General features: G+C 42.3%; 1 protein-coding gene across 2 annotated transcripts in view; it reads right to left on the bottom strand.

Annotated features, from left to right (window-relative positions):
* Positions 1–16502, bottom strand: part of smg1 (SMG1 nonsense mediated mRNA decay associated PI3K related kinase) — a 104930-nt gene that overhangs the window by 44241 nt on the left and 44187 nt on the right. For both annotated transcript variants that reach the window (XM_026325613.1, XM_026325610.1), the window contains exons 27-29: positions 16313–16463; positions 11207–11327; positions 80–322 (exon numbers count right to left, since the gene is read on the bottom strand). In XM_026325613.1, the coding sequence (XP_026181398.1) occupies positions 80–322; positions 11207–11327; positions 16313–16463 (515 nt within the window). The remainder of the gene's footprint in view (positions 1–79; positions 323–11206; positions 11328–16312; positions 16464–16502) is intronic.

Raw genomic sequence — 16502 nt, 5'->3', positions numbered from 1 at the left:
CAACATCAACACCTTACAAAAGTACAGCAATTTCTGACAACTGAGAAAGAGCACTACAAATATCTCCCCTGTTTCTCACCTGCAGTCCTCAGGACTTTGGCTTTTTCTATTTGCAGCTCTGGTCCCCATTTTTCCCCTAGAGTGCCTTCCAGAGTGAGATGCCTGAAGGCCTTGCTGAGGTCATCCTGCTGCTTCTCTTCTGTCCCATCACTGCACTGGCTGAGCAAGTGGGACGCTAGTGTAATGTTGCCTTTTTTTCGAGCAAATTTCACAGCAGTTAGGCAAAGCTCTATGAGGTGATCATCTATGGAGGCGGAGTAACCTGGAAAAAGTAACAGATTAATATATATGATACATAGATGCATTAAATGCATGCAAATTATAGCAAATGCAATGTTTGACCAAGGGCTTCCCACCCAGAGCATACTTTGGCGAGCTGCCCAAATATACAGTGGGGCAAAAAAGTATTTAGTCAGCCACTAATTGTGCAGGTTCTCACACTTAAAAAGATGAGAGGCCTGTAATTTTCATCATAGGTATACCTCAACTATGAGAGACACAATGAGAAAAAAAATCCAGAAAATCACATTGTCTGATTTTTAAAAGAATTTATTTGCAAATTATGGTGGAAAATAAGTATTTGGTCAATAACAAAAGTTCATCTCAGTACTTTGTTATATACCTTTTTGTTGGCAATGACAGAGATCAAACATTTTCTGTAAGTCTTCACAAGGTTTTCACACACTGTTGCTGGTATTTTGGCCCATTCCTCCATGCAGATCTCCTCTAGAGCAGTGATGTTTTGGGGCTCGCTGGGCAACACGGACTTTCAACTCACTCCAAAGATTTTCTATGGGGTTGAGATGTGGAGACTGGCTAGGCCACTCCAGGACCTTGAAATGCTTCTTACGAAGCCACTCCTTCGTTACCCGGGCGGTGTGTTTGGGATCATTGTCATGCTGAAAGACCCAGCCACGTTTCATCTTCAGGACGTTTTCACTCAAAATCTGACGATACATGGCCCCATTCATTCTTTCCTTTACATGGATCAATCGTCCTGGTCCCTTTGCAGAAAAACAGCCCCAAAGCATGATGTTTCCACCCCCATGCTTCACAGTAGGTATGGTGTTCTTTGGATGCAACTCAGCATTCTTTCTCCTCCAAACACGACGAGTAGAGTTTTTACCAAAAAGTTCTATTTTGGTTTCATCTGACCATATGACATTCTCCCAATCCTCTTCTGGATCATCCAAATGCTCTCTAGAAAACTTCAGACGGGCCTGGACATGTACTGGCTAAAGCAGGGGGACACGTCTGGCACTGCAGGATTTGAGTCCCTGACGGCGTAGTGTGTTACTGATGGTAGCCTTTGTTACTTTGGTCCCAGCTCTCTGGCAAGTCATTCACTAGGTCCCCTCGTGTGGTTCTGGGATTTTTGCTCACCGTTCTTGTGATCATTTTGACCCCACGGGGTGAGATCTTGTGTGGAGCCCCAGATCGAGGGAGATTATCAGTGGTCTTGTTTGTCTTCCATTTTCTAAAAATTGCTCCCACAGTTGATTTCTTCACACCAAGCTGCTTACCTATTGCAGATTCAGTCTTCCCAGCCTGGTGCAGGTCTACAATTTTGTTTCTGGTGTCCTTTGACAGCTCTCTGGTTTTGGCCATAGTGGAGTTTGGAGTGTGACTGTTTGAGGTGGTTGTGGACAGGTGTCTTTTATACTGATAACGAGTTCAAACAGGTGCCATTAATGCAGGTAATGAGTGGAGGACAGAGGAGCCTCTTACAGAAGAAGGTGACCAAATACTTATTTTCCACCATAACTTGCAAAAAAATTCTTTAAAAATCAGACTGATTTTCTGGATTTTTTTTTCTCATTTTGTCTCTCATAGTTGAGGTATACCTGTGATGAAAATTACAGGCCTCTCTCATCTTTTTAAGTGGGAGAACTTGCACAATTGGTGGCTGACTAAATACTTTTTTGCCCCACTGTACTTGGTCAGCCAAGGACATTTGCCCACCCTTCTTAACAATCTGTCCCAGAGAATAATAAATAGAAAAATTCACTAGTTAAGGAAAATTCCCTCTTGCACTACCGCTCCTGAACCTCTTTTGGGGCCGTTGACGTCGCACGTTTGTTATTTTTAAATGAAGACCCTCTTTTTTTGTCCTCAGATAACTATACTAGCAGAGCTACTGTAGGGGATTTTCGTTTCTGGAAATCCATTAACATAAAAAAACAAAAAACTCATACTCACGGCTGTACATGAAAGACGCAATAGGGAGTGAGAAACAGTGGAGACGTGGCACAGTCGACATTACCATTTTCCCCATTGTTTCATTTTTTTGTTTGTAGTAGCTTTTAATTCTGCTAAAGAAAGCAGCAACTATGTTGTGTTGTTAACTAATGTTAGAATTCATGTAGCTAGCGTTAATGTGTCTTCGGGATAGCAAGACAGACTACCTTCAGCTAATGTTAGACTATTTTCATGCATTTAACTCAGCAGTCATCGATATTCAAATACAAGAGAATATGGTTGTGAAAAAGAGGAAGCTAACAGCGTGAAATATCGACAATTAAATCCATAATGTTATGCCTCAGTAACTGTAGTTAGTTAATTGGAGGTGATAATATAGTGGCAGTCGGTCAGTAAAGTTACTAACGCCAATAAATTAGTGACAGAGACTGTATCAAGTTGTATCAAGTTCCAGTGTGGCACAGTCAGGTGACAAGCCGTTTGACAAGACACACATTTAAGATATCTTGAGGTTATGGCTATAACCCTGGTTCTCTGCTTAGCATGAGTGAGTGTCTCACCATGGGAACGCCTCCAGCGTGACCTTATCAGAAGCTTCAATACCACTACGCCACCCTGGGGGATGGCACTAGTGACGACTATGTTAGCAGGGGCGGGGACCCTCCCCCTATGTAACAGGCTGACATAGCATCAGTTGTCATTCAAACAAGCTCACCTCTTCCTCGCTTCCATCGCAAGGAGGGTGGTCTGGTGAGACACTCACTCATACTAATCAGAGAACTGGGGTTATAGCCATAACCTCAAGTTCTCTTTAATAGCATTTGTTTTGTGTCTCACTATGGGAGATATACCAACTCCCGGATTGCCAGATGCCTGTAAGAAAGACAACTGTCCCTAGTGGTGCATCACATGGCGGGGGCTGTACTCTGAAGTCCCCACACCAAGGACAGAATGTGCTAGGTTTGGAGCTGTAACATTCAATTTATAAAACCGCGCAAAGGCCGAAGCCCATCATTCAGCGGCACACAGTTCCTGAATAGAGACTACTTTAAAAAGAGCCCAGGGGGTCGTCAGACCCCCGGTGGAGTGAACCCGTAGACCAGGGGGAGGCTGAAGACCTTTGCTAGAGCTAAAGCTAGAGCTATAGCATCCACAATCCAGGAGGAAAGACACTATTTCGAGACAGGCTTCCCCACATGTGGCTTTGCCCAGGACACAAACAAACTGATCACTCCACCTGAATCCCTGAGTCCTGTCCATATAGATCCACAGGGCACTGACTGGACACACAGAATGCTGACGCCGGTGCTCCTCCGAGGAGAAAGACGGTGGATGGAAAGCCACCAGATCTATTGGAGAGCATGACCCTACAGCCTTTGGGACAAAACCTGGGTTAGGTCGCACGCTGACCCTTAATATTTAATTGGATACACTCCTGATGCACAGACAACACATGAATTTCACTCATGCGCTTGGCTGAAACCAGAGTCAATAGCAGGGCTGTCTTTAAAGACAGCACCTTGAGTTCCACCTGACCCAAGAGTTCAAAAGGTGGACATGAAAGAGCTTCTAATACAGTGGGAAGGTCCCAAAACGGGGTTAGAGGTCTAGATACTGGCAACTTACGACGTGCACCCTTAACCCTCTGGGGTCTGAGGGGGTTTTTGGGGCCTGGACAAATTTTGACATGTCCTTACATTTGTGCTTTTTTCAGTGTTTTTTAAACATATTAATGTCTAAAGTCTGATAACACTGTAATCAGCACAAAATTGGCTACAATAATATGTGAGCAGCAAGTTTATACATGATTGTGTTTTTGAGAAAAAAGTGTTTATGCAGGGTTAGTGAAAAACTACAATTTTTTACTCACTGAAATAAGACCATAAAACACAAACAGAACATTGGTTCACAAGACTTTGGAGACCAGCATGTTGTAGGCTAAAGTGTTTACTTCAGAGTGCTGTGAATGTCATCTTGTTCACACATTCACAATAAACAATACACTGATTTAAATTTTCTAAGACACTTTTTGTCCAGAAAGGCCATATGCAAGAGGGTGTGTCTGAGGATGAATAGTCATGTGATTTACCTGAGAACACAAAAGACGCACTGAACGACCAGACAAAGGCGCGCATAATGAGCCTTTCAGTCAATGTAGATGGGACGGATTAGTGCAGCACAATACAACACAATGAGGAGCCAAACGATCCTCATTTGAGTTAAAATCAGTGTTTTTACTCTGAGGACAAGCTAAACTATTTGTCTCTGTGAGGAATGTAAGGAGCGCCGGTTCACGTGCGTAACGCGCCATCATCCAAACGCGCAGAAAAAGTGAGTAAATTCAATGATGAAGTTTGATATTTTGTGTCATTTCTCGGGGGTGTGCACATATTTACCTAGTTCACCTGAGATTATTTACATGTGAACAGTGTACAAGGCGGGGTCACATTACCTGTAATGAGGTGAGACAGGAAAAAACGGACTTCTCCTTACGTTCATACGGATGAAATAAAAAGTGATGATTTGTTTTTGACTTGAATTGTTTCACTCAAAAGAAAACATTTCAAGATTTCTAGCCATATAATTCTTATTTTTATGAGCCAAGTATTCGCTGAGATTCTGGTTGTTTTATTTACGCGTCTGTGAAGAGAAATGACAGAGACAGAAAAGTCCGAGAGCGCACCCTGTCGGCTTTCCTTATTTAAAAAAAGCACAACGTTTTGTTGTTATTATGATGGTATACCACTAAAACTAGACCCTTTACAGATTTGAATGATATACTTTTATCTGTACGATCAGAATTGACAGAGCAATTTAAGTTTGTTTCGGCCTTATCAGAAAAAGATGCGTCAAAACGCGCCGGTGTGTGCGTCGACCCCAGAGGGTTAAAGAATTGGCACACTAGAGGATGTTGGCCTCCTGTCTTCCCAGCAAACCCATCATGGCAGGCAGAAATAGCCACCAGGTACACCTTAATGGTTGAGAAGGATTTTCCTCTCTCAATCAGATTCTGCAGAAATGATAGGTCAATTGCCACAGAACACTGAAAAGGAATGGCCTGTGATTCCGAGCACCAGCTCTCAAACACCTGCCATTTAAGCCCGTATAACGTTCTAGTTGAAGAGGACGCACATTGCATAGTTTCAATTACACTGCTAGGGAGTCCCACCGTGTCCAGGTTGAACCGCTCACGGGCCAGGCCCGCAGAGCTAGCCTTCCTGCATGGGGGTGAAACACTTCCCCCCCGCATAAAGGGATAAAAGGTTCCTGCGTAATGGCAGTCGCCAAGAAGGGCCCACCAACAGCTGAAAAATCTCTGCCATCCAGTGTTTCTCTGGCCAATACAGTGCCACTAGGATCATGGATAGACCCTTTTACCCATCACTTTGGCCAGAGTTCGAGGGATGCGAGCTATTGGGAGTATTGCATAGAGGAGGGTGAACGGCTACTCGGGAGCCAGTGCATCCACCCCCAGTGGGGCCCTCTGATCATGCAGTGAGAAGAACTGGGGCATTCTCCATTGACGCACAGACGTCCACTGTTGCCCGTCTGCCAAATTTGCTCCACCACTCCTGGATGGAGCTTCCAGTCTGCATAGAGTGGGTTTCCCCTGGACAGCAGATCCCCATAGCTCAGTACACCTGGTACATGAGTAGCTCTCAGTGACTTGAAATGTACATTGCTCCAGACTATCAGTCTGTGTGCTAGTGTGTGCAATCTTGGGGATCTCAGCCCCCCTTGTCTGTTGATATAGGTCACCACAGTGGAGTTGTCTGTTCTCACTAAATTGTGATGTCCTCGCAGCCAGGGAAGGAAATGTCTCAGAGCTAGGTGGACAGCCATCAGCTGCAGACAGTATTTGCCATCAACATCCAGACAGTATTTGGATGTGGCTCATGTGAGGGCCCCACCTCCCATTCACTGTCCTCCCTTTGTGTGTGGCCCTCCAGCCCACAAGGGAGGCATCTGTGGAGATCACTTTCCTGGTTGAGATGCATGGTCTCTAGTCTTTCTGATGACAGGAAAGCTTTGGCTTGGAGGGAGTCCAACGTTAGCCCTATGAAGGTGATGTGCTGAGTAGGTGACATCACATACTTTTCTATATTCACCTGGAAACCCAGGCTCACCAGATGTTTTATGAGAACATTTATGTGACGGGCCACTTTTTCGCAGGTGGGGGCTGCGACTAGCCAGTCGTCAATGTACGTGGATACTCAAATATCAGCACCACAAATTCGTATGCTGTCTCTTGGAAAGCGAACAGAAGATATTTCCAGTGAGGGGGATACACCGGAATGTGGAAATAGGCATCCTTCAAATCTATTGAAGTGAACCAGTCACCTGCTCGAACAAATCGTAGCAGAGAGGCATGAATCAGCATCCTGAAACTGTATTTCCTTACATGGTGGTTCAGGGCACGGAGATCCAGAAAGGCTCTCATCTCCCTCTCCCTGTCTCAAAGAGGAAATTTCTTCCAAGAGAATGTTTGGAGACTCACCCTGAGCATGGGAATAGCACCCAGGAGTGCAGGCAGTCCAGTTCTCCATTTGCAGGGAGAGCGGAATGACCGGCCACCCTGCCAGTGTTGGTGTGACAGCGCCCTCTGGCTGAGGTTTAGTTCAATCGCCCATGCACCTTTGCATCTCCAGCACATGGCGCAGAGGCACTCTGGCTGTCTGTGCCACTCCCGCAGGGATAGTGACCTCTGCGGGGTGTGTTATAACTTGATAGTTTTCCAACATCTTTTTCCTGCATATGCCCTCAGCATTCTGCCTGATTGCGCATGTGGGGACCATTTTATTATAGAGTGCATGACATGAAAAGTGTTTGTGCAACACTGGGAACATTGTGAGTCCCTCTGGCGGGCATCTGAACATGAATGCTGGTTCGGGGAGTGCACTCTGTATGGAACCGGTCCCGCCAAACTCGCTCTGGAACGGAGCCATAGGCAGAGCGGCCCGCGGGGGGGGGGGGTGGAGCAGAGTGAGACTGCTTCCTTGCCCACGGGTTAGCTGCATCTCTGGGGGCTTGTGGGGCTCCCTGTGTTTTGGACACTTTGGCGATCCGGAAAGCAGGGACTGGATGAGAGACTGCCTGTGCATATGACTGGCGTGACATGCTGGGAACGACAGGAGCCTTTTCCTCTCCACTGTCGCCAAGTGCTTGCTCATAAGGGATTTGTTGTTTTTTTTTTGTTTGTTTTTGGTAAAGTGCCTTGAGATGATTGTGTTGTGATTTAGTACTATACAAATAAATTGAATTGAATCTTTAATGGAATTTGACCTGTAGTAATTCCAATTTCATATATCTGTAATTTAAAAGATATTTATACTACTAGTCAAACGTCTGCATTCAGTCTGCAGCTGTGCTGGTGATCCCCATCTCCAGTGTTAACAGAGAGATTTTACAACCAAGAACAGGTGAACAAGTGAAATTGAACTTTCGGCACTACTGAGTATAGAGTATTTTGGATCAAAATTTCAATCGAAGATCAAGTATATTTAGCTTAAAATAGTTTTTCATCTGTTTGTCAGGTCAAAACTGAGCTGAAGAACAGAAAAAGGGGAGCACCTGGTGACATCAGCAAAAAAAAAAAAAAATCAATAAATGGACCAACACCAGATTCCCATATGCACAGGTCTTGAGCGCTAGTTTAAAAACCCAGGAAGATTAACTGTAACCAGTGCCATCTTTGTACACCAAATGTTTAGTTCTCAATTTTTTACTTCCTCTTAGTCAATATATATGGGTAGATGGAGGGAATGGTAAGTAGGATGGTTCTGTGAAATATGAAATTAATGAAAACAGCAAATAAAATATTAAGGTGACATATTTATTATTTGTTTAATGTAGGAAACCACTTTTGTGCCGGGAGATAATGGCCACCTCTTCCGCTGGCTACCACCTAAAGTACAGTGGGTACGGAAAGTATTCAGACCCCTTTACATTTTTCACTCTTTGTGTCATTGCAGCCATTTGCCAAAATCAAAAAAGTTCATTTTATTTCTCAATGTACACTCAGCACCCCATCTTGACAGAAAAAAACAGAAATGTATAAATTTTTGCAAATTTATTAAAAAAGAAAAAACAAATATCACATGGTCATAAGTATTCAGACCCTGTGCTCAGTGCTACTCAGTATTGAGTAGAAGCACCCAATTGAGCTAGTACAACCATGAGTCTTCTTGGGAATGATGCAACAAGTTTTGTCACACCTGGATTTGGGGGTCCTCTGCCATTCTTCCTTGCAGATCCTCTCCAGTTCTGTCAGGTGGGATGGTGAACGTTGGTGGACAGCCATTTTCAGGTCTCTCCAGAGATGCTCAATTGGCTTTAGGTCAGGACTCTGGCTGGGCCAGTCAAGAACGGTCACAGAGTTGTTCCGAAGCCACTCCTTTGTTATTTTCGATGTGTGCTTAGGGTCATTGTCCTGTTGAAAGGTGAACCTTCGGCCCAGTCTGAGGTCCTGAGCACTCTGGAAGAGGTTTTCTTCCAGGATATCTCTGTACTTGGCCACATTCATCTTTCCTTCAATTGCAACTAGTTGTCCTGTCCCTGCAGCTGATAAACACCCCCACAACATGATGCTCCCACCACCATGTTTCACTGTAGGGATTGTATTGGGCAGGTGATGAGCAGTGCCTGCTTTTCTCCACACATACCGCTTAGAATTAACGCCAAAAAGTTCAATCTTGGTCTCATCAGACCAGAGAACCTTATTTCTCATAGTCTGGGAGTCCTTCATGTGTTTTTTGGCAAACTCTATGCAGGCTTTCATGTGTCTTGCACTGAGGAGAGGCTTCCGTCGGGCCACTCTGCCATAAAGCCCTGACTGGTGGAGGGCTGCATGGATAGTTGACTTTATGGAACTTTCTCCCATCTCCCTACTGCATCTCTGGAGCTCAGCCACAGTGATCTTTGGGTTCTTCTTTACTTCTCTCACCAAGGCTCTCCTCCCACAATTGCTCAGTTTGGCTGGACGGCCAGGTCTAGGAAGAGTTCTGGTCATCACAAACTTTTTCCATTTGAGGATTATGGAGGCCACTGTGCTCTTAGGAACCTTGAGTGCTGCAGAAATTCTTTTGTAACCTTGGCCAGATCTGTGCCTTGCCACAATTCTGTCTCTGAGCTCCTTGGGCAGTTCCTTCGACCTCATGATTCTCATTTGCTCTGACATGCACTGTGAGCTGTAAGGTCTTATATAGACAGATGTGTGCCTTTCCTAATCAAGTCCAATCAGTTTAACCCTTTGGGGTCGACGCACGCGCCGGCGTGTTTTGACGCATCTTTTCCTGATAAGGCCGAAACAAACTTAAATTACTCCATCAATTCTGATCGTACAGATAAAAGAAGTATATCATTCAAATCTGTAAAGGGTCTAGTTTTAGTGGTATACCATCATAATAACAACAAAACGTTGTGCTTTTTTTAAATAAAGAAAGCCGACAGGGTGCGCTCTCGGACTTTTCTGTCTCTGCCATTTCTCTTCACAGACGCGTAAATAAAACAACCACAATCTCAGCGAATACTTGGCTTATAAAAATAAGAATTATATGGCTAGAAAGCTTGAAATGTTTTCTTTTAAGTGAAACAATTCAAGTCGAAAACAAATCATCACTTTTTATTTAATCCGTATGAACATAAGAAGAAGTCCGTTTTTTCCTGTCTCACCTCATTACAGGTAATGCGGTCCCGCCTTGTACACTGTCCACTGTTCACATGTAAATAATCTCAGGTGAACCAGGTAAATATGTGCACGCCCCCGAGAAATTACATAAAACATCAAACTTCATCGTTGAATTTACCCACTTTTTCTGCGCGTTTGGTTGATGGTGCGTTATGGGTGTGAAGAAGCGCTTCTTGTATTCCACACAGAGAAATAGTTTAGCTTGTCCTCAGAGTAAAAACACTGATTTTAACTCAAATGAGGATCGTTTGGCTCCTCATTGTTTTGTATTATGCTGCACTAATCCGTCCCATCTACATTGACTGAAAGGCTCATTATGCGCGCCTTTGTCTGGTCGTTCAGTGCGTCTTTTGTGTTCTCAGGTAAATCACATGACTATTCATCCTCAGACACACCCTCTTGCATATGGCCTTTCTGGACAAAAAGTGTCTTAGAAAATTTAAATCAGTGTATTGTTTACTGTGAATGTGTGAACAAGATGACATTCACAGCACTCTGAAGTAAACACTTTAGCCTACAACATGCAGGTCTCCAAAGTCTTGTGAACCAATGTTCTGTTTGTTTTATGGTCTTATTTCAGTGAGTAAAAAATTGTAGTTTTTCACTAGCCATGCATAAACACTTTTTCCTCAAAAACACAATCATGTATAAACTTGCTGCTCACATATTATTGTAGCCAATTTTGTGCTGATTACAGTGTTATTAGACTTTAGACATTAATATGTTTAAAAGACACTGAAAAAAGCACAAATGTAAGGACATGTCAAAATTTGTCCAGGCCCCAAAAACCCCCTCAGACCCCAGAGGGTTAATTAAACACAGCTGGACTCCAATGAAGGAGCAGAACCATCTCAAGGAGGATCAGAAGAAATGGACAGCATGTGACTTAAATATGAGTGTCACTGCAAAGGGTCTGAATACTTATGACCATGTGATATTTATATGTGTGATATGTGGGAGACATTTAAGTGTGTCTTAAAGCAACAATCGGGCACCCATGTGAACACCTGAACAGGAAGTTGTGCAGTTAACACAACTTCCTAATGCATTTCCAGTATAAGTGATGAGTGACAAAACTATTTCATTGTCTTCATAAATAATACATTTGAGAATATTTTCAGCCAATCATCAGTACACATTATTAAAAAGTAAACTATGGCCAACTAGGAAAACAGTAGGAGCAAAACAAATTTGATTAACAACTCTTGACTGCAGGCCATCAATACTGCCACTGTACATATTCTAGTCATTGACAATTACCTTTGAGCTTGTGGAGGAGTTGTCTCTGGAACATGGTGTATCTGATGGCCTGAAGGAAAGGTTGAATGTCCTGTTGCTTACAAGAGCTCAGAGCCTCACTGCCTAGAGGAATCACACAGTCCTAAAAAGGATACAAGCAACACAGAGTAGAATTAAATATCTAGAGGAGTAAAATTTCCTCTGAAATGAAAAGCATGAAGTACCAGAAAATGGAAGTACTTAAGTACAGAAAGCAAAAAACTGTAGTCAAGTACAGTATGTGAGTAAATGTAATTAGCGGCCTAGTTACTTTCCACTGTCGTTATGTTATAAACATATACATCCTATATATACATCATTCAGCACACCAGATGATATATCCTCACTAATGGTGTTATCTGTTTTGACGTGTCCTTATCTCACACAAACAGGTAACCAACCATGGTGTGGTTACGGGAAGAGGCTAGACTCAAGTCATAATCAATTTGTGTTTAAAAAAAAAAAATGTAATGCATTAAAACATTAGATTAAATGCATGCATTATCGTATAAACATTGATAGACTTAGGGTTAACATTAACAGTCTTAATATAGTATACCAAAAGGATATGGTTGCTGTTCATTTTTAGACAGTGAAATGAAGCATTGGATAAATCCTCACTAAAGGGAAGTCTGTTCTTCCATAAATGGATATATAATGCCCCCCCCAAAGAAAACAACTAGGTACAGCAGAGAAAGTAAGTCAAAATGGCATTACGCGATGCACTGTCAATAACAACCCAATTACAATAATGTTAGAGATCAATATGGATCAATTATACCTATTATTAAATTAAAATTCTGTAATTGAATGTGAAGTTTGCGATTTGGTTGACAGCACAGAGAAGAGACAAGGAGAGAGTGGGAGAGAGGAGGAGAGATCAAGATATAGTCGGCAGAAAGATCACTGGGGAAGGTACCGTATAAATAATATTAATTTTATTTATAGGCGCCTTTCAAGACACTCAAGGACACCGTGCAATATAGAGCAAAACAATAAAATACAAGACAGAGAAAAGACCAACATTATAACAACACATGAAGCAAGCAAATATTAAAGCTTTTCTAAACAAATAATTTTAATCTGAACTTTAAAATGGGAATTTGAATCCAGTTGGCGAATGCAAAGGTAAAAAATTATATATAACTTCTGCGCTGCATAACTGAAAAGCCCTACCACCAAAAGGAACCCATCTTAAAGTTTGGAACAGACAATAAGTCTGTAGAGGATGATCTCAAAGAGTGCAAAGGAGTATACAAATGAAGATCTGAAAGATAATGAGGTGCCAAATTATGAAGAGCTTTATACTGTTCTTTCAAGTATTTTTGAAATAAAAGGGAGATTAGAAATAGGGCTAAAATTACTTTAATCATTAGGATCAACACCAGTCTTTTTAAGAATTGGAGTGATAGAAGCCATTTTTAGTGATGAAGGCACAGTAGCAGTTGATAATGAAGAGCACACTATAGCTGTAATAATAGGAGAGAAAGTATAGATGGAACTAAAACAGCAGACTTAGTAATACTACCAAGCTTAGAATTTGAAAAGTTAGAATAAGACACACATTGAGCCTTTAAAGTGAAGCAGTATCATAAGGTTTCAACAGTTTAACAGTACTGAACAAAGTCCTTATATTAGACTGTCCATTAGCTGCCTTGTAGGAAACCAAACATGTTTATGAACTTCAAGACCAGTTTTTTTGCATAGTGTCTCCAATCGACAGCCTAAGGCCTTTTTATGGCAAAGTTCAGGAGTATACCAGAGAAGAGTTAGATACAAAGCGAGAGGCAATCAGTATTTTTGATATTACGAAATGAGACAGAGCGTTGAGGTTTTACCCTTGCTAAATGAAGTGAAATAAAGGATATAGGCTTGTGATCCGAAATAGAAAATTCAGTTGAAGTAAAATTATAAGGCGTAACACCAGAACAGCATACAAGATCTAAAATATGTCCCTTATGTGCTGGAACAAACTGCACAAAGAAGGCACTGTCCAGAACAATTCAAAATCATTATTGAGAGCTAGCTGTATTATCAAAGTGAATGATAAAATCTCCCATCAGCATGATATCCAGAGATAGGGTACACAAATATGTTAAAATAGAAACTTCACAAAAAAAAACTATTCATAGCAGATGCCTTTGGTGATTTACAAAATCATGACAACAATAGGAGGTATTGAGCCTTTAAGATGTACCGCTAGAATGTCAAAAGTTGATAGGTGTGATATAGAAATCAGACAGATTTTATATCTGTCACGATAAATAAGTGCAAGGCCACCCCCCTTACCAGAGCAACATGGTTTACAAACATTCATATCCTGGTGGAACGGTTTGATTTAAATGAAAATAGTCATTAAGCTTCTGCCAAATCGTAGTCACACACATAAAATCAGTATTTTGGTCCTCAATAACGTCATGAATGAGAGACATCTTGTTGAGTGACCGAACATTAAAAAAGGCAAAATGGAGTACAGAAGGCTCGTAGTGGACAACGAAGTAAGCACTTCATGATCATCAGACCTCCCAGCATTTATAGGCAGTCTTGGGTTAGTAGACCAAAACGACCGAATTTGTCCACTGCAATCACGGTTAACAGAAGTGGTTCGGATATTCCGATGAGACCCACAATGAATGTATTTCGGTTGGCGTATGAGATCCAGATGATTGAGCAGTGACAGCAGAGGTTTAGTTATGGTTTGCACAGGTCTGCCGCTGAGTACATCAATCAAGGAGCCGCACTGATCACAGCAGAGTAGAAAATGATCCATTGCAGCAGCTTAAGCAACCACATAATGAATCTTGTAGGACTAGGACCAGCAAACCCATGGAGCCCGGGAAGTCACCAGCGAAGTCTGGCTACAAACACCAATCCCCCGCTGCAAAATCAGGACACCAAGCAGCAGTCGCAGAATTCAAAAGTCCAAGGTTAAAATGAGGTCAATAGAGACTAGAAAAATTTCCCAACTTAAAAATATCCAAATATAAAAGAGAAAAACTGGTGAGTAGAGGCAGCCAAAAAGCGCTGGCGTTCACTCAAGCGGAACCGGTATAAATGTCACAGTCTCCTTAGGAGCCCCTAAACTTATTGACCAAAAAAATTAAAAATAAAACAATTGCGATTTGGCCATAGAAAAACCCTTATTTGTCAATCTAGTGATAGTATTCCATGTTTGAAATATACAGTGGGTACGGAAAGTATTCAGACCCCTTTAAATTTTTCACTCTTTGTGTCATTGCAACCATTTGCCAAAATCAAAAAAGTTCATTTTATTTCTCATTAATGTACACTCAGCACCCCATCTTGACAGAAAAAAACAGAAATGTAGACATTTTTGCAAATTTATTAAAAAAGAAAAACTGAAATATCACATGGTCATAAGTATTCAGACCCTTTGCAGTGACACTCATATTTAACTCACATGCTGTCCATTTCTTCTGATCCTCCTTGAGATGGTTCTGCTCCTTCATTGGAGTCCAGCTGTGTTTAATTAAACTGATTGGCCTTCATTAGGAAAGGCACACACCTGTCTATATAAGACCTTACAGCTCACAGTGCATGTCAGAGCAAATGAGAATCATGAGGTCGAAGGAACTGCCCAAGGAGCTCAGAGACAGAATTGTGGCAAGGCACAGATCTGGCCAAGGTTACAAAAGAATTTCTGCAGCACTCAAGGTTCCTAACAGCACAGTGGCCTCCATAATCCTCAAATGGAAAAAGTTTGGGACGACCAGAACTCTTCCTAGACCTGGCCGTCCAGCCAAACTGAGCAATCGTGGGAGAAGAGCCTTGGTGAGAGAGGTAAAGAAGAATCCAAAGATCACTGTGGCTGAGCTCCAGAGATGCATAGGGAGATGGGAGAAAGTTCCACAAAGTCAACTATCACTGCAGCCCTCCACCAGTCAGGGCTTTATGGCAGAGTGGCCCGACGGAAGCCTCTCCTCAGTGCAAGACACATGAAAACCTGTATAGAGTTTGCCAAAAAACACATGAAGGACTCCCAGACTATGAGAAATAAGGTTCTCTGGTCTGATGAGACCAAGATTGAACTTTTTGGCGTTAATTCTAAGCGGTATGTGTGGAGAAAACCAGGCACTGCTCATCACCTGCCCAATACAATCCCTACAGTGAAACATGGTGGTGGGAGCATCATGTTGTGGGGGTGTTTTTCAGCTGCAGGGACAGGACGACTGGTTGCAATTGAAGGAAAGATGAATGTGGCCAAGTACAGAGATATCCTGGAAGAAAACCTCTTCCAGAGTGCTCAGGACCTCAGACTGGGCCGAAGGTTCACCTTTCAACAGGACAATGACCCTAAGCACACATCGAAAATAACAAAGGAGTGGCTTCGGAACAACTCTGTGACCGTTCTTGACTGGCCCAGCCAGAGCCCTGACCTAAACCCAATTGAGCATCTCTGGAGAGACCTGAAAATGGCTGTCCACCAACGTTCACCATCCAACCTAACAGAACTGGAGAGGATCTGCAAGGAAGAATGGCAGAGGATCCCCAAATCCAGGTGTGACAAAACTTGTTGCATCATTCCCAAGAAGACTCATGGCTGTACTAGCTCAAAAGGGTTGCTCTACTCAATACTGAGCACAGGGTCTGAATACTTATGACCATGTGATATTTCAGTTTTTCTTTTTTAATAAATTTGCAAAAATTTCTACATTTCTGTTTTTTTCTGTCAAGATGGGGTGCTGAGTGTACATTAATGAGAAATAAAATGAACTTTTTTGATTTTGGCAAATGGCTGCAATGACACAGTGAAAAATTTAAAAGGGGTCTGAATACTTTCCGTACCCACTGTAGGTGAGAGCCAATATGGTTGAAAATGAACAAAGTCTCATTCTTGTAATGCTGCCTCTGTCAAATTAACCAAGGCTGCAGAAGGAATGCATTAACTTTATTTGCCAGCAGCTCTGTCATTCAACAGTGTTAGTATTTTGGCATTTAACAAAGAATGCAGGATATTTGGCTGAGCTTTTTTTCTTTCTTTTTTTTTTAACAATTTATGTTTATACTCTGTCCAAACTAGTAAGTACTTTAGGAAAATGGTCAAATAGAAAATGTGGATGTTCGTACTTCTTGTCCAGAGATTGTGTTCTCCAGGGTGGCAGTGCAGTGGAGCTGCAAGGTAGGTAGGGTGGGCAGGGCGTCAGACAAGGTGAGGGTGGACAGCCGAAGAGGACCCAAGCAGATCCTTCCAGTCTGTTTCAGGCAGCGCCGTAATGTACTGCAATGTTACACATTAAGACAAAGTTTTGGCATGTAA

Source organism: Mastacembelus armatus, chromosome 8 (assembly GCF_900324485.2).
Source record: "Mastacembelus armatus chromosome 8, fMasArm1.2, whole genome shotgun sequence".
NCBI classification, from domain to species: Eukaryota; Metazoa; Chordata; class Actinopteri; order Synbranchiformes; family Mastacembelidae; genus Mastacembelus; species Mastacembelus armatus.
The sequence above is the reverse complement of the archived record's forward strand: the minus strand, read 5'-3'. Positions and strand labels throughout refer to the sequence as shown.